The 18,582-nt window shown below is 42.4% G+C and overlaps 1 protein-coding gene across 1 annotated transcript in view; it reads right to left on the minus strand.

Moving 5' to 3' along the window:
- The window catches only part of PDS5A (PDS5 cohesin associated factor A), a 644,759-nt gene that overhangs the window by 58,453 nt on the left and 567,724 nt on the right, over nucleotides 1–18,582 (minus strand). Inside the window, exon 29 of the mRNA XM_030191317.1 lies at nucleotides 6,367–6,429. Coding sequence (XP_030047177.1) covers nucleotides 6,367–6,429 — 63 coding nt within the window. The remainder of the gene's footprint in view (nucleotides 1–6,366; nucleotides 6,430–18,582) is intronic.

The following is an 18,582-nucleotide window of genomic DNA, read 5'->3' on the forward strand; positions in this document are numbered from 1 at the left end:
CTGGACTATCAAAACCTGGAGGGAATCCAGTCCGCAAGGTAGTGTCAGACGCCTCCAGCAGAGTCCTTTTTAACATAAAGGCCTTATGCATCAGCAGCACAAATTCAGGGGAGAAAAACTCACCCTGGCCCTCCGCCCCCGAATTAGAAGCGGAGGATGAAGCTCCTCTAGCAGCCTCCGAACGAGGCGTCCCCCTGCACGCGGCACTTCCAAAATGGCACCCGCTGCCAGCTCCATCGAGCGGGGAGAATCATAAGATTTAAATGCGTCCCACCACAAAAACAGTTTAGTATCATTGGGATTGTTGAATTTGCAATATTTAGAAATACCTTTACTAATATAATCATTAAAACCGGGTTTATTTAATAGTCTTGAATTGAATCAATGACTTACTATTCTGAGTGTAATTTTCTGGAATGAAACTCCTAAGGATGGGAGTATGTTCTGAAATAGCTGTTGGTAAAATTTTTGCTTCAGTAACTGAAGATACCAGAGAATCTGAGATTAAGAGGAAGTCTATCCTGTGCAGGATAGAAAAAAGTAAAGTCACTCATCTTTCGGTGGAGGAGTCCCCAAATATCAGAGAGGTTAAAACTCTTCATAATGCGATTTAGAAGGATTAACATGGAGTGTGGGGGGGAGGGGGGTGGCGGGGTTATTATATATATATATAATTTTTTTTTTTTTGGAGCTGGGAATTGTTGGAAAGGTTGTCAATACTCTCTGGCGGGAAGGGGGAAGAGGGGGGTTAGGAGAGTGGATGGGAGGGAGGGGGTTGATTAATGCTAAAACTTCTGGTGTTCCAAGTTTTATTGTATTGGCTGTTTGAAAGACTGTTTGCAAATTGTTGCTTATGGAGCATGTTGTATGTTCATTTTGAAGGATCATCAATAAAATTGTTGAAACATAAAACTCTTCATAATGTTCAGAATAAGATTAGGAGCTAGGCTAAGGGATTTTCTATCTCGTAAGGGGTTTAAAATTAAACTAAAATCTCCAGGTAAAATTACAGGAAGATGCAAAGAATTAGTTGGTACAGAACTTAAGGGTTGATGATCTAAAGTAAGCATGGGTGCTACAGGCCATTACTACTGCCCGCATTTACCAGTGCAGAATGATCAGAGGGATCTTTTAACTCTTTGTGTCACAGAAAGGTGATCTGGTTTGATTTGCTTTTGTGAAGCCATAATCAATGATATTATGATGAAAATACTGTTCTCTGAACCGATGATGAAGCAATATTTTGCAGAGGTGTGCAGAGCATAAGCTCTATGCTGCCATCTTGATTAAAGCTTGAGAGTGCACCCTGGAAGATCAAGACAGTTTTGTTCTGACACCTCTTTCTCTTGCTTTCAAGCTCACTTCTTGGGTGGCTGCAGGGCTTGTGTTCTTAAAGAGGAGGGATCAGCTACCAGAAAGAAGGTGGCTTACCTGTTCGTATATAGTGCTGCACACATATGCAAATGCCTCCAAACCTTTCTAAAATGATCTTAACCTTCCTGTACTCAAATGTAATGTTTTCTCTGTTGACTGTATTCTTTTAAGGGCTATTTTAGGAGCTGAAGCATATTAGGGTGCCTAGAATTAGGAGCCTATTCTATACAGGAATGTAGCCTACTTTCTTTCTTTCATTGGAGGAAGTGCCAAATAGAGCTACATTAAAAAAGTGTTTGAATTTGAGCAAGGTAGAGACAGAATGTTTAATTTGTTCTGACAGAATCAGTCTACATTATTTTTGGAGCAAAAAAAGTTTCATTTTTCCTGATTTATGTAAGACAGAAGGAAGAAGTTTCTTCTTGTAGCCTAGGTTTTTGTTAGATTTCCTTGTAAACATATTTATTGATTGATTGGGATTTATTAACTGCTTTTATGAATAGATGCTCAAAAGTATGTGTTTCTTAAACTATCCGAATTTAAAGTTTTCCTCAAGAATAAGAAATCTTTAGCAACCGGTGGGTGGTTGTGGGTGTCTTTAGGAATGTCCTGTGATTTGAAATGCTTCAATATTGATAATGCAAGGGAACAGAAAGATTTTCTTTTTTTCTAGTAGTTTTTCTTAATTTTTTGTTTCTCTCTCTCTCTTTTTTTTAAAATTAAGATCTCTCCTCCTTTTGTTCTATTTGGGGAAATGGATTATCAATAGAAATCAAACAAAATAAAACATGGAAAAGAAAATAAGATGATACCTTTTTTATTGGACATAACTTAATACATTTCTTGATTAGCTTTCGAAGGTTGCCCTTCTTCGTCAGATCGGAAATAAGCAAATGTGCTGACATTGTATATAAGTGAAAACATTCAAGCATTACTATGACAGTCTGACAGGGTGGGAGGATAAGGGTGGGTAGGAGGTAAAACACAAGCTAATCAGAAGTAAACTTCCATCACAGACTGAAAAGGAACAGAAGGGCACACTTCCCTGTAATTTATCTAGTTGCAAACTATGCCAAAATATTTCACAGGACCCCACAGTCATCCACAAAGGAAAGGTATTCAACATAAAGGGATCTTTCACTTGCTCATCTTCCAATGTGGTATATATCATTCAGTGTAAAAAATGTAACGAAGGATGCTATATTGGAGAAACAGGCCAGATGCTTAAGACAAGATTCAATTTACATAGACATCACATGAACAATACTGGTGCCAGTAGGGCTCCCACGCCTGTTGGTCAGCATTTTACAGGACCAGGACACTGTACCAGTGACTTCACAGTGAGAATCCTGAAAGGTAACTTTAAAACCATACAAGAACGTAAGACCTTTGAAGTCAGAATGATTGAATATTTTAACACCCAACAGAAAGGACTTAACAAGGATCTGGGGTTCCTAGCCCATTATAAACCATAAAGCTGTATGTCTCTGTAGATCACCCCACCCCTCACCTATCCACACCCATCCTGTTAGAATATCAATGATATGCTTTGATGTCCCCATGCATACCTCCTACCCACCCCCATCCTCCCACCCTGTCAGACTGTCATAGTAATGCTTGAATGTTTTCACTTATATACACTGTCAGCTAGCACATTTGCTTATTTCCGATCTGACGAAGAAGGGCAATCGAAAGCTAATCAAGAAATGTATTAAGTTATGTCCAATAAAAAAGGTATCATCTTATTTTCTTTTCCATGTTTTATTTTGTTTGATTTCTATTGATAACCTTAAGAGTGGACTAACACGGCTACCACACTCCTCTACTTAAGATGGGAAATGGATTGAAATAGAGCTTGGGCTCTTTATTTATATTCTTTTTTTTTTCTGATTATTTGCCTTTCATGTATCCCATTTCAAATATTGGTTGTTGCATGCATATTTGAGTAAACTAATTTAAAAAAATGTATATTAAATATCAAACTGTGCAGGGTAGAAGTGATTTTAAAAGGGTTATGTACTGTTTACATACATAAAAAGTCTATTTACAGGCTTAAGTAGCAAATTTTACAAAAGCCACTCCTATTAATTATTTATTTAGATTTTGCTCACATCTTTTCAGTAGTAGCTCAACGTGAGTTACATTCGGGTACGTTGGATAATTCCCCGTCAGGCTCACAATCTAGTTTGTACCTGAGGCAATAGAGGATTGGTTAAGTGACTTGCCCAAGATCACAAGGAGCAGCAATGGGATTTGCACCAGCCACCTCTGGATGTCAAAACCAGTGCTCTAATCACTAGGCCACTCCTCCACTTCAAGTATATAGTTGCAGCCCACACAGATTTAAGAACATAAGTGTTGCCATACTGGGACAGGCCAAAGTTCCATCAAGCCAAGTACCCTGTTTCCAACAGTGGCTAATCCAGGTCACAAGTACCTGGCAATATACGAAAAGAGTAAAACAAATTTTATGCTGCTTATCCTACAGAAGTCAGTGGAGACCATCTTAATAATGGCCTATACACTTTTCTATTAGGAATTTATCCAAACCTTTTTTAAACCTTGCTAAGCTAAACTGCTTTTACCACATTCTCTGGCAATGGGGATGTGTTCTATATAAACTTTAAAAATACCTGCAGATTCAACATTACCTGAGGGCACTGGGTTGGATCAACCTCAGCGAAGATGTGCAGGATGTACTAAACACGGCTCTGACTCTTGGAGCCCAGAACTCTGTGCCCCTCCGATATCATCATAGGTTTCTTCAGAACACCACAGAGGACATTGACTATGTCAGTAGAGCACAGGCCTGGGCCAAGGATTTGGCGATTGAGGTGACAGCAGAGATATTCAGTGATCATCTCCGTCAGGCCCAGAGTCATGCAGTTTACACGCGTTACTGGGAACTTCAGTACAAATTTGCAATGTGGCTTTATGTTTCTCCAGTAAGAGCGTTGAAAGCAGGGTTTGGCGATTCAGGAGCATGCCCTCGATGTGGACAGACACTTGCACTGCTCGGCCATATGTTCTGGCTATGCCCTCGCGTGGCGAACTTTTGGTCTCGGGTGCTGATTGAAATTAAGACTTACTGGGGCCGCATTCGGAGTCATCCGCTGTTGCTCTTTGGGATTTATAAGAGTGTGAAACCTACAATCCCAGGGTTTATATCCTTTGTAAGACGATCGGTGTTAATTGGAAAAAAGACTATACTGCTGAGTTGGCGAGAAACTGGGGCCCCGTCAACAGGCATCTGGAGGACGCAAATGATGAGCTACTGAAATTGGAAAGATGTGGAGTAACAGATTTCTCCTCTGAGGAGGGCAAGAACCTGGAAAAAACATGGGCAAACTTTTGGGACACATTGCAGCCAGCAGCAGAATTCTAAATTAACTTCATTGTTGGACTTCACCTGTGTGACTCAGAACTCCTTGCAATCAACAAAAGGGTAATAGTTTTTTTTTTTTTTTTTGGGGGGGGGGGGGGGGGGGAACGAGGGGGGGGGGAGAAAGAAGGGGGGACGTAGAGACAGAGAGGAGAGGAGTAGCATTGTTAATGTTTATAGCACCTGTAAATGAAAACCTCTCGGTAGACTGTTCATTTTAAATATGTTCTGTTGTTTTTGGAAACCTAATAAAAATGAGTTAAACATAAACTTTAAAAGTTACACATGTATTCTGCAAAGGAAATGGGAGACTTCAAAAATTTTCCCTGAGGGCATTTATATCTGCTCCGGGGTGAGCAGTACTGTCAGCTAACTGCTTGTTTGGTCTGAATTGTTGTTACCTCTCTGGTGTTCAAGACCACTGCAAAAGCACAAAAACTGAGTCTTGTTCTTCAGCTCCTTAATTGTCTCTCATTTAACATGCAGTCTTGAAAAATCTGATACTCATGGTCAAGGTCAAGTTTATTTGATATACTGCAGAATCATTATAAAACATCTTAGCGATTTACAATATCATTTAAAATAGGATAGTGGGGTTAAAACAGCAGCAAAAAAAACAAAACAAAACAAAAGAGAATAGAAGAAAACACAAGGAAATAAAACAAAAGGAAAAGAATTACATCATAAGGGATTAGGAAATAAAAAAGGAAAGAGAAGTCTAAAAAGGAGGGAATGCACTACAGAAAGTTGGTAATAGGGAAAAAGGGTCAGAAAGAATCAGTTTTGCTGAAAGGTCTTAGTAAACAGGCAAGCCTTAAAGTTTTTTTTGTTTGTTTGTTTTTTAATTTGGTAAGTGGGTTCTTTTCTGATAGAGAGGGATGGAATTCCAAATGAAGGTAGCACCAACACTAAGGCAGGTACTACAGAGAGAACCAAGCCAAGAGGAAACTATTAATAATGCCTATAAGAAGAATGTAACATACATGTGGAGCATATGGTATGAGAAGATTTGATAAGAATAATGGAAGGCTGGCCTGCAGTACCTGATTAAAAATATATATACTGAGATATTTGAAAGTAAGCAGAGGGGTAACATGAACGTATTTCTTTTTACCAAAAAGTAATTTAATAGCAGTACTCTGGACAAGTTGGAGTCTCCAGATTTGAGAAAGTGGTAGACCATGATATAAAGAATTGCAGCAATCCAATTTTTTAAATAACATAATAACATAGTAAACAGCAAGGCCAAAAGCAGGATTCTGAAAGAAGTCTCTAACATTGAGCGGACAGAAAGAATCTGCCTTAGTGTAAAGAAGCTGTTTTTTTAAAAGTGAGGTAGCAAAATCTGCCACTGCAACATGTAAATGCCAGCAGTTGCATGTACGAAACCCAAAGTGATGCCACTTTTTTTCTTTAAATGCCTGTTCCTATTTTAAATGTTGCTGAACATTTTGCCTGTACCCTTATATATATTTTAAAAAAAGGCTTTATATTCAGCCAGCTCTGTTGTAAAATAAGCTGCAAATTATAAACACCTCAGCTTAGACGTCCCTTTTCTGACTCAGATTACCTATACAGATGTACGTCAACGCTTGAAGGTTGCCTCTTACCTTTCCAGTTAGCAGCAGTGTTCTCATCTCATCTGAAACATAACTTCTTTCATTGCAGAAATCCTATAAATAATCAAAAGCATTAAATCAGTTTGCTTTGCTCGATGCACATACAACAATTTTGTTTTTAAAAAGAACTTCTCTGCCAAACATGACTAATAAGCTTTATGCTAACAGCTCTTACAGAAGCCCTTGTGTAGTCATGTCTGTCCTGAGTAGCATGGGCTGCCATCTATTTGGGAGTGGAGACAGGAATTATGCAACTGTTGATCACTGTCAATGGACAGCAGCAAGGGACACAGAAGTATCTAGCAACTGGTGAAAGTTCAGCAGAAGAGATGATTCCAATGCACAACTGGGCTTGAACTCCTCTCCCTCAATGTCTACATCATACCTTTCCTTGGGTAGAGTCTTCCAATAATTACAGTCTTCTAATTGTTAAAACAACAACAAAAAAAAAGCAACAAGACAAAAACAACCAGCCCACCCATCCAGCCTACACTGCTACACAACATTTGGGTAGAACGTAGTAACATAGTTAAGTGACGGCAGATAAAGACCTGAATGGTCCATCTAGTCTGCCCAACAGTCACACTCATTATCAATTCATGATTACATCAACAATGAATGTGATATACACTTTATCACAAGTCTTTCTTTGGTGTTTCTGGGACATAGACAATAGAAGTCCGGCTGACTCTGTCCTTATGTTCCACCTACTAGAGCTGCCGTCATTTGCTGGACCCAGACTGTAAACGTCTGCCCAGCACTGTCCTCTATTCCAGCTACTGAAGTTGCCATTGAAGCCCTTTCCAGTCTATCCATTTTATTATTGTTTTATACCATCTATTTTCTAGATAGAGTTCCTCTGTGTTCATGCCACGCCTTTTTGAATTCCATTACTGTGAGCATATAAGATTTCTACTCACCCTTCCCAGGTCTAACTATAGTTTCTAAATAACCTACATAGTGACCAGTACTAGCATGGCTGCTGCCCACACATCTGGCCTTCTCAGTTCCCTGTACAGCTTGCCAGACCCAGGCTATGTTGATGCCTGTGTTTCTGCATGCTCCTGTTATTTCTGTACTTGAGACTGTTTTGTCTACGCCATGATAGCAAAGGACCTCATTTTTAAAGTCAGGTTATGTTAGGTACAGTCTCAGTATCTCTGGTTCACTCTTAGTGCTCTTCCTAATACTTACACTATACAAAGACAGTCTCCTCTTGAAGTTCATAGGGTGCAATATAAACAGACACTATATCAAGGTGAACTCAAATTCTTTTTAATCAGGATGGCAGCACCTAGAATTGTGCATTTGCCATCTTTTTTTTGGTCTCATATCGCATTTCTCTTGGTACTTGATCTTCTGCCTTTCCATAAGTAGAAAAGATTAGTCACTTAGGGCCTGATGTACAAAGCTTACTGTGCTTGGAACGTCTGCTTTAGACTGGTTGTAACTTGTTTAAAGCAAATGTTATTTACCATGTAATGAACAAAGGGGTTCTGAGTACTTTTTACCATTCCCCGTAGCAGCTACCGAAAACCCTATGCAAATGCACTGCAATGAGCTCATCAGTACTAAAATAAGCATTCCGAGCAAGGCACAGACCTGAGCGCCTAATTTTTTTTTTTTTTTTTAATTTTTCTTTATTGAATTTTTCATTTTTACAAGATAGACTTATAAATGGAAATACAGCAGTAAAATTGTCATAGGTTAGTATTACCATGAAACAATTCAACATAATCTCAAACTAATAAGTATTTCAGTATACCTAACAGATATTAACTATGAAACATAGTCTACTTTCTTAGACCACAACAATCAGAAGGAGGGAGAGGAGATAAAGCAATTAAGGAGATAAAACAAGATACTCAAAAAGTAAATAGCCTGGTTCATATTCCCCAGTCAAATTTCCATTTCCTTAATAACTTCTACACATTTACTTGGATAGCTTTTTAGCATCTATAAACTTTTTTAGCTGGTCTGGTTCAAAAAATATATATTTATTCCCAAAAAACTTGATACAGCATTTGCAGGGATAAGCCAGCAAAAAGGTAGGGCCCATAGTTTTAACCTCTTCTCTGTAAGCTAGAAACGCTCTCCTACGATCCTGAGTAGTTTTTATCACGTATGGAAAAATCCAGATTTTTTGACCATGAAAAAGTTTAGTAGCATTCTTGAAGTAAAGTCTTAATAATGCATTTAGATCTTGCTCAAAAATGAACGATATCAATAAAGTCCTTCGACAAGTTATCTCTGAAATAGATTCTTCCAGAAATGCTGATAAGTCTTTCAAGTTTATTTCTGGACCTTGATTATTATCACATGGATTCGCTTTGGAGATTTTATCTGGCAAGTAGTAAACTCTGTTAATAGGTGGTATTGCTGATTGAGGGTAAGCCAAAACTTCCATTAAGTATTTTTTAAGGAAATCCACTGGAGTAACTCCAATTTGAAAAGGAAAGTTCAGTAACCTCAAATTTAGTCTTCTATTATAGTTCTCTAAATGTTCCAATTTTAAAGAAATTTTCATTTTGTCTTTTATCAAAGCATCCGTAACAGATTTTAACGATGTTATTTCGGTTTTTTTTAGCAAATTGTTCAGTCTTAACAGTTTCTAAGGTTAATGTTAAAGAATCAAGCTTATTTACCAGCAATGCTGTATCTCGAGAAGTTTTTGTGACCGTAGTTGTTAATTGTTGAATTGCTGCCCAAATAGAGTGTAGAGTCACCGCTTGGGGAGCTTGAAGCTCTATGATCGAACCATCTGTGTCCTGGGGAAGAGTTCTGCCGTCTGAGGCCCTTTGGTTACCGACTTCCGGTCCCATCGAGTCCTCATCGCTCATCCGAAGGGCTGCAGGGCAAAGCGGCGAATTAAGCTCTGGCAGGGATAGTGATGTCTCCGACTCTAGTGGAAACGCCGCTCCTTCGGCGGATCCAACAGCGGGTTTCCTCATGCCAGTATCCACAGGGATGCTCGTGGCAAACTGCAGGAGCGTTCGCTGGCCCGGAGGGAGTGATTGGGCCGACGGTAAGACACCCTTCACTGCACCTTTTCGCTTTGTATGCGGCATATTGGAAAAAGGTAATATTGAACAGAGCTCAGCGTTGGCTTCCACAGAGCCTCAAGCCCGAACCGCCATCTTGACTCCTCCCGCCTACTTTTAACATGAAAAATTTTACGGCAGGTCTGGACCTGTCCTTATGGGGAGCAATCTGCTTGCACTGTATAGGTATGTGCTCATGGACCCCCGACATGACTCCCTTCCCAAAGACCTTTACAAACTTCTAAGGTGGTCCAGTGGACCCCTCCCCTGCTGAGCAAAACTCACCCTGGTGGTCTAGTGACCCCCTTCCCCTCCCGTCCACATATCTCTACTGGAGGCAGGAGCAACACCTCCTGCATCTGGGACTGTCTTCTCAAAATGGCGGCTCCTTGGGATGCACTGGGAGGGGCTAAGCACCATAATATAAGGAGATTTTTTCCGTATATGGTGTTTGGCCCTTCCTACTGCAACCCTCCTCAAGTCACTTCACTGGCTTCCGATCAGGTACCGCATACAGTTCAAGCTTCTCCTACTAACCTACAAATGCACTTGATCTGCAGCTCCTCATTACCTCTCTACCCTCATCTCCCCTTAAGTTCCTACCCGAAACCTCCGCTCACAGGACAAATCCCTCCTCTCAGCACCCTTCTCCACCACCGCCAACTCCAGGCTCCGCCCTTTCTGCCTCGCCCTATGCTTGGAATAAACTCCCTGAGCCCATACGCCAAGCCCCCTCCCTGCCCATCTTCAAATCCTTGCTCAAAGCCCACCTCTTCAATGTCATCTTCGGCACCTAACCATTATACCTCTATTCAGGAAATCTAGACTGCCCAACTTGACATTTCGTCCTTTAGATTGTAAGCTCCTTTGAGCAGGGACTGTCCTTCTTTGTTAAACTGTACAGCGCTGCGTAACCCTAGTAGCGCTTTAGAAATGTTAAGTAGTAGTAGTAACCCAGGATACACCAGGCAGGGGCTGGGTGCTGCCATTCTGAGAAGTGGGCCCAAAGGCAAAAGGGTGAAGACCTGCCTCCAACAGAGGTTATAAGGGAGGGGGGTCACTAGACCACCAGGGAGATTTTTGCTTGGAGGAGACCAGGAGGGTGTGTGAGTGTGTGTATTTGTGTGTGTGAGGGGGTTGAGGTCCATTGAACTGCCAGGGATGTTTTGCTTAGGGGGAGCCAAGGGAGGAGGTCGGGGTCCACTGGATCACCAGGGATTTTCTGGAAGGGGAGGGGGGTCAATAGACCACCACAGTTTTTTTTTCAGTTGTGCATGGGAGGGGGGCTGTCTCGAGCCCCACCCTACGCAACTCATAAAACTTAATGTTGGCTGATGTCAATTGCAACTGACAGTTTCAAGTAGCAAACAGCGACCGATGCACAAAGGGGGATCCGTGCATCTCATTTGCAAGCCATCCCCTTTGTGCACTCCTGTGGTAGCTGTATTTCACACCTACCTTTGTGTGTTGGCCCCTTACTACTGAGGCCTCTTTCCCACCACTGCCCTCCATGTCTTGGAACAATGGCCTTTTGCTGAATCCATGCTTATTCCCATGCTACTAGGCTACCTCAGGCTTTGCCATCTTCAACTTTGTTTTTTTTCTAAAACTATATTTTAGCCAAACATTCAGGTCTCTTTCTATGTCTTCTTACCACTTTCAGCAATAATCCCTATATCACCAAAGTTAGCAAAGCTAGGGAAAGAAAATCCTGGCCTACTACACTCACTGAAGGATAATTCAGCTTTTCTTGTAAGCCCAGTGCTGTCCTATCATAACTATTTAGGGTTCTAATTGCTACACTGTGATTATCGTAATGCTTTCTTAGAAGTCCAAGCATTGTACCACGACTGCTTTGGGATGAAAGCAGGGGCGTAGCCACGGGTGGGCCTGGGCCCACCCAATTTGGGGTCAGGCCTGCCCAGCAGCAGTGTTCCTGCAAGTAGATTGCAACGATTCTGGTCGCAGGCTCGGATCGCTGCGATTCCCACACGCTGCCTGCCGCTCAACAATCTCCTTGCAGCTACCAAGCGCTAACCTGGAAGCCTCTCCTCTGCCACAACTTCCGGTTTCTGCCCAGTCAAGATGTGGCAGAGGAGAGGCTTCCGGGTTAGCGCTTAGCGGCTGCAAGGAGGTCATTGAGCAGTAGGCGGTGAGGTGTGTGGAAATCGCTTGCGCTGCCTGCGACCGGGAGAAGAAAAGGGGAGGGGACGAAAGATACTACACAGGGGTGAGGGAAGATGGGGTGAAAGATGCTGCATGGGGGAAGGGATGATGGGGAAAAGATGTTGCATGGGGGAGGGAAGACGGGGACAGATGCTGCACAGGGGGGAGGGAAGATGGAAAGATGAGGCACGATGGGTGGGGGAGATGCTGGACGGGGAAGAAGGGAGAGATGCAGCAAAGGGGTGGAGGGGTGAGGAAGGGAGAAGTCTTGGCTGCATATGAGGTGGAGGGGAGGGAGACATGCTGCATAGAGAGGGGATAGGTGGTGAGAGGGGGAGAAATGTTGAACATAGGGGTGGAAAGGAGGGAGAAATGGTGAGCATAGGGGTGGAGGGGAGAAATGTTAGACATGATGGTAGAGGGGAGGAAAGGAGAGATGCTGCATGGGAAGGGGAGAGAGATGCTGGACCCAGAACACAAAGGAGAGGGCGAGAGAGAGAGAGATGGTGGACAGTGGGAATGAGAGGGGAAGATGGACATGGGGGTGGATGAGAGGGAGGTAGAGGTACACAGTAGGTGGTGAGGGAGGAAAGAGGGAAATGCTGGGCCATGGGGGAGAGGACAGGAATGAAGAGAGAAGGGGCAGGAAAATATAAGGCTACCAGGGTGGGGTGGGGAGAGGATCAGATGCTGGTTAGAAGGGTGGAGGGAGGAAGACGATGGGAATGGTGGAACCCTGTGGGAGAGGCCAAGAAGGGGAGGAGGGGGTGTCAAGGAAATGAATGAGAGATAGTGATTAAAGAGGGTAGAAATATGATAATGGGAAGTAGTTTAAAGATGAAAGAGAAAGTAGGGATGGGGAGGAGTAAGATGGGGAATGGGACAGCTAGTGGGCGAAAGAAGAAGATGGAAATTTGATAGGTAGTTGAAAAGTAAAAAGGAGGCGAAGAACGGTGAGAGAGAGGCAGAAAAGAGCTAAAAAGGAATGATCAATATGTCAGAGGCAGGAATAGTGAGGGAACAGACAGAAGAAAGGAGAAAAGACAAATGGACTGCAGCCGCTTGAAGAATTAGCAGACGACAGAGAGGAAAGCAGAAAAGAGAAACTGGAACCAGCAAGATGGAAAAATAAAATGTCCAGACAACAAAGGTAGAAACAAAGCATTTTATTTTGAATGTTTTAAATGGAATATGTTAGCTTTTGGAAATATGCATAGCGAACGCCTTTGTATTGTGTTCTGTAGAAAAGGAAATGCATCTCTGTTTTATGTCTCCAGGTTGAAGTAATGTTATGTTTAACTTCTTGGGGTTCCATTTCAATTTTTGTCTAAATATTTTTATTTCTAATTTGTGATCCCTTGTTCTGTATTTGGTGAGGGTCTGTTGGTGTTATAGTAATGGCAGGTGGGAAATTGGAGGGGAGGCAAAGAGGAGAGGGAATCGGGGAGGGGAGCCCTCCTTTATTTTCTGACCTGGGCCCAAGCAGGTCTAACACCCTTGCTGTATAGCTGGTGAGGATTCCCAGGCATCCCCAGCTAAGGACCTCCTCCAAAGGTGGCCAGAACTCCCTTCTACCAAGCTCTGGCAACAGCATCCTTGAGCCATTGACAGCTAAGCATGTGTGGGGTGCTGGCATCAGTGGCTTAGGGTCATTGCTGCTGCCTGCTAAGCTTGGTAAAAGAGAGTTCTGGCCACCTTCAGAGAAAGTCTTTAGCTGACAGAGCATGAGGATCCTCATTAGCTAAAGTATTTATATTTTGAGGTGGAGGTAGGGCGGAGCAGAAAAATTTTGTGCCCACCCACTTTGGGCTCAGGCCCACCCAGAACTGGCTGTCTGGCTATGCCACTGGATGAAAAATCCCCATGCTGGTTATCCTAGTGCTTCATTATCATTCTCTTGCCAGTACAGATCCTGTGGCAATGAATTACTGGGATAACCAGCATGGGAAGTTTACCAACACCTCCCCTGGGATAGAATTTAAGGCATTCATCACGCTTAACCATACAAAAATATAATCCCCTGCATTCTTGAGTCTACCGCCTTGGACATTCATAGAATAACAGGGACATTTGTTCTTGGAAGGAAAACAAGGAAGCATCTCCTGCCTGTTTTAGAAAGCATCATTTCTTTGCAGAAGTAGTAAAATCAATACATACATTTTTACATTTTTTTTACTACTATTATTTATTTTGAGTTTGCCATCAACAGTTCATACAAACAGTCCACTGCTGGCAGGATGACTTGGTATGGGAGGGTGGCAGCGCCAGTAGTACTACTAGTCTGGATTCCTTCCCATAGCAGCACTCAGGTCATATTGTGTCAAACAAATGATTAACATGTAAAATGGGCATGATATATGAAAACAAATCAGTTAACTATATCCAATAGTATAACTTATCTCAATGCCATGAACTGCAATTTGTAATTAAAAAAAACAACAATCAAGAGAGATAAATAGGCAGATGTGTCAGCCTAAGACCTGTACTTTAAGGAATACAATTCTTATCTTCCCCTGCAAGAAACAGGTTTTATATCCAAAAAAATCTTTTATTAAGAAACTAATGCAGAACAAGACTGATGGCTCACCACTAGAGCTATACACATTCATACAGAGAACGTGGGTTCTATGCTTGGGTTGGTCAGGGTTGACAGAAGTTGAAGAGCAGGGCTAATCAATTCCTGCCCATGAGGTCCACACGCAGCCAGTTTTCAGGATATCCACAATGAATATGAATGAGAGAGATTTACATATCAAGGAGGCAGTGCATGCAGATCTCTCATATGCATATTCATTGTGGATATCCTGAAAACAAATAAGCAAAGTTACTTACCTGTAGTAGGTGTTCTCAGAGAACAGCAGGCGTATATTCTCACATGTGAGTGATGTCATCCATGAAGCCTGGTTGGACACTGCCATAGTACATTGTCACTTTCAAACTTTGAGGCAGTGCCCCACTGTGCAAGTGTGGGTGCCTTCCTGCCTGACACTGGAGTGTGAGACCAGCAGTACAAATACTACAGCTAAGAAGACAACTCCAAGGGAAGGAGAGAGGGATGTGAGAATATATTCCTGCTGTCCTCAGAGAACACCTGCTACATGTAAGTAACTTTGCTTTCTTCAAGGACAAGCAGGCATAATATTCTCATATGTGGGACTCACTAGCTGCCAGGCTCACAATATAAATACGAAACCTGGTAACTAAGTAGAAAGTAAGCCTAGTGGAAAGAAAGGACCAGAAGGTGGAGTTGATTTTTAAGTAGTAAAAATACTTTACAGGACTGCTTTTTCAAACCAACTATCCCACCTAGAATGCTGCCCCAGACAGTAGTGAGAGGTGAAAGTGTGGATAGAAGACCACATTTCCACCTTGCAAATTTTTTCAATGGAGGCAGAGCGGAAATAGGCTACTGAAGCCCCCATGGCTCTTACATTATGAGTGGTGACACGGCCATGAAGTGTCAGCCCAACCTGAGCATAAACGTAGGAGATACAGTTAGCCAGCCATGTAGGGCTGAAGAATACAAAAAGCTGGGAAGACTTTCTATGAGGTTTTCTACACTCCAGATAATATGCCAGAACTCACCTGTAGTTTAAGGTACGCAATGATGCTTCTCCAAGATGAGAGTATGGCTTAGGGAAGATAGAAAGAACAATGGATTGACTGAGGTGGAATTCGGAAATCACTTTAGGGAGGAATTTTGGGTGGGTTCCAAGAACAATCCAGTCGTGGTAGAACTTGGTGTACGGTGAGTCTGCCACAAGGGCTTGAAGTTCACTTACTCTTCAGACAGGAGTGAGCGCTATTAAGAACAATACTTTATACTTTTGGAACTTTAGGGAACAGGAATGAGTGGTTCAAATGAAGGCTTCATGAGAGTTGTGAGGAAACATTGAGATCCCACGCCATCGAAGGTGCTTTGATAGTAGATTTGGTATGAAATAAACCTTTCATGAATCTAAATATCCAGGGATGAATAGAATTGGCTTGTTATTAACTCTAGTGTGAAAAGCGTTATTAGTACTCAAGTGCACTCTGAGTTAGTTTTGAGGTCAGAATCAGAAATATGAACGAGGACAGGAACAGAGTACCCAGCACAGTTGAGTGCTCTGGCTGAACATCACAGGGAAAATCTTCTCTACTTGAAACAGTAACATTTCTATGTAGGAGGTTTCCTTGAGGCTAATAGTATTCTAGAGACTCCTTCTGGAAGTTTAAGGAATGTAAGTCTATGTTGTCAAAAACCAAGCTGCCAGGGCCAGAGAGCAGGGGGTATGGATGGAGAGGAACTCCTCATTCTGTGTTATTAGGGTTGGAAAAGGATCTTCTAATCTCAATGGTTCCTTGGACAATAACTATAGGAGAAGAGGGAACCAAGTTTGACGTGGCCAGTAGGAAGTAATTAGGATCATGGTCCCTTAAGAAAATAAGAATAGCTACACTGGGTCAGACCAATGGTCCATCTAGCTTAGTATCCTAATTCCAGCAGTGGCCAATCCAAGTCACAAGTATATGTTGGAAACCCAATTGGTAGCAACATTCCATGCTACTAATCCTGGGGCAAGCAGTGGCTTCCCCCATGTCCATCTCAATAACAGACTATAGACTTTTCCTTCAGGAACTTGTCCAAACCTTTTTAAAACCCAGATACTCTAACTAAACTTCCTCTCGAATTCCACAGCTTAATTATTCTTTGAGTAAAAATATATTTCCTCCTATTTGTTTTAAAAATACTTCCATGTAATTTCATTGAGTGTCACCTGGTCTTTGTACTTTTTGAAAAAGTGAAAAATTTTCCAAGCTGAAGAGCACTAACCTCTTTAGCCTTTCCTCATAAAGGAGGAGTTCCATCCATTTTACCATTTTGGTTGCTCTTCTTTGAATCTTTTTTAATTCGCTATATCTTTTTTGAGATATGGCGACCAGAACTGAATGTAGTACTCAAGATGAGATTGCACCATGGTCTCGACGTAGATTGAGAAGAGTTTTCCTGACGAGAGGCAGTGGGGGGAAAGTGTATATAAGGTCTGTATCCCAGAGGAGCAAAAAGACATCTGGAGCACAGAGTCTGGAACAAAAGTGGGGAAGCTCGTTGTTCTGAGGAGAGGCAAAGAGGACTATCGTTGGGGTTCCCCACTTCTGGAATATTCGATGAGCTACAGGCATGCTGAGGAATCATTCATGAGGCTGGACTCTGCTCAATTTGTCTGCCATAACATTCTGATTGCCAGCTAGGTAAACAGCTCTTATAGATATGTTTCGAGAGGATGCCCAAGTCCATATCTGGATTGCCTGTTGACAGAGCTGGTAAGGCCCTGTTCCTCCTTGTTTGTTCAGGTAATATATCGCTACCTGGACGTCTGTGCAAATGACCATTATCTGATCGAGTGCACGGTCCTGAAAAGTTCTGAGAGTGTTCAAGACTTCTCGCAATTCTAAGAGATTGATATGATGTTGTTTCTCTCATAGGGACCATGAAGCCTGTGTGTAGAGACCATTGAGGTGAGCACCCCAACCTATCATGGAAGCATCTGTAATGGAAACCTTGTGACATGGAAGGGACTGAAAGGGAAGAACCTGGGTGAGATTCTGGGTCACCATTCACCACTGTAGAGAGTGGCATAGCTGTTCAGTAATTCAAATACAGGCTGCAAGCAATCCTGTGGTTTGAGACTACTGAGAGTGTCTGCTGAGGAATCTGGACGTGCAGTTGAGCCAATGGTGTTATATGGACTGTTGAAGCCATGTGACTGATTAGGTGGAGCATCTGATGAGCAGATACCTGGGTGGATTTGGACACCTGAGCAGAGGAGATGCAGTATGTTGTATGCTCTAGGTTGAGGGAGAAAGGTTTGGCCCTGAGCAGTCTTCAGGAGAGTCCTGATAAACTGTAAGGACTGAACAGGTTAAAGAAGTGATTTGGGGTAATTTATCATAAACTCAAGGAGTTCAAGGAGTCATATTCTGGACTGAATTGAGGTCTGTGCCGACTCTTGGGAGGCTGTCTTGATTAATCAGTCAGTCATCGAGGTAGGGGAAAACGTGTATGCCCCACTTATGGAGTGTTGCAGCTACTACTATCAGACACTTTGTGAATACTCGCAGGGCCAAAGCTAAGCCGAACGGTAAGACTTTGCATTAAAGAGTCCCACAGCGGAAGTGCAGGTACTTTCTGTGCGCAGGGAGAATAGGTATGAGAGTATATGCCTCCTTCAGATCTAGACAGCAAAGCCAGTTGTTTAGTTGTATCATGAGAAGTGTTCCCAGGGAAACCATGCAAATTTTTCTTGGAGTAGAAATTTGTTTAAATCTCGCAGGTCATACTCTCTCCATTTTTTTTTGGTATGGGAAAGTATCTGGAGTATAACTCTTTACCCCTCTCTGGCAGAGGAACTAGTTCTACTACATTCTGCCGGAGAAGGGTAGAGAGCTCCTCTCGAAGCATTATCATCTGGAGGGAGATGAAACAAGACACATTTCGTGGATGGTCAGGAAGTTCTTTATTTCCCAACACAGAGCGTAACCGTGCTGCACTCAATGGTCAGAGGCTATGAGCGGCCACCTCTGTTGAAAGAGGGTAAGTCTTCCTCCTACAAGTAGGTTGCTTGACATGGACAACTGGGCGGTGGCAATGCTCTCCAGGAAAGAGTCAAAAATTGGGTTGTGGTTTAGACCAATGAGTCGAGCTTTTTTGTCAATGCTGCTGCCGTGGGGATGTGAGGGCTGGGGCGTAGTTCTTTGAGGTGGAGAAGTGGGAGTGTAATGATGCTTAGATGTATAATAACTGTAGTGTCAAATTCCTCCTGCAAATCTTCTAGAAGAGGAGGCCAAAGTCATCTGTGACCTGGATAGAGTTTTAATTTTATCTGTGTGCTTTTTAATTAGGTCGGTCACTTCCTCAACTTTGTCACTGAATAAGTTACCTCCATGACAAGGGACATTTGCTAGATGCTCCTGGACAGCAAATTCAGAGACTCTGAGCTTTCAAAGTCAGAGAGAC

This window comes from Microcaecilia unicolor, chromosome 2 (assembly GCF_901765095.1).
Source record: "Microcaecilia unicolor chromosome 2, aMicUni1.1, whole genome shotgun sequence".
Classification (NCBI taxonomy): Eukaryota; Metazoa; Chordata; class Amphibia; order Gymnophiona; family Siphonopidae; genus Microcaecilia; species Microcaecilia unicolor.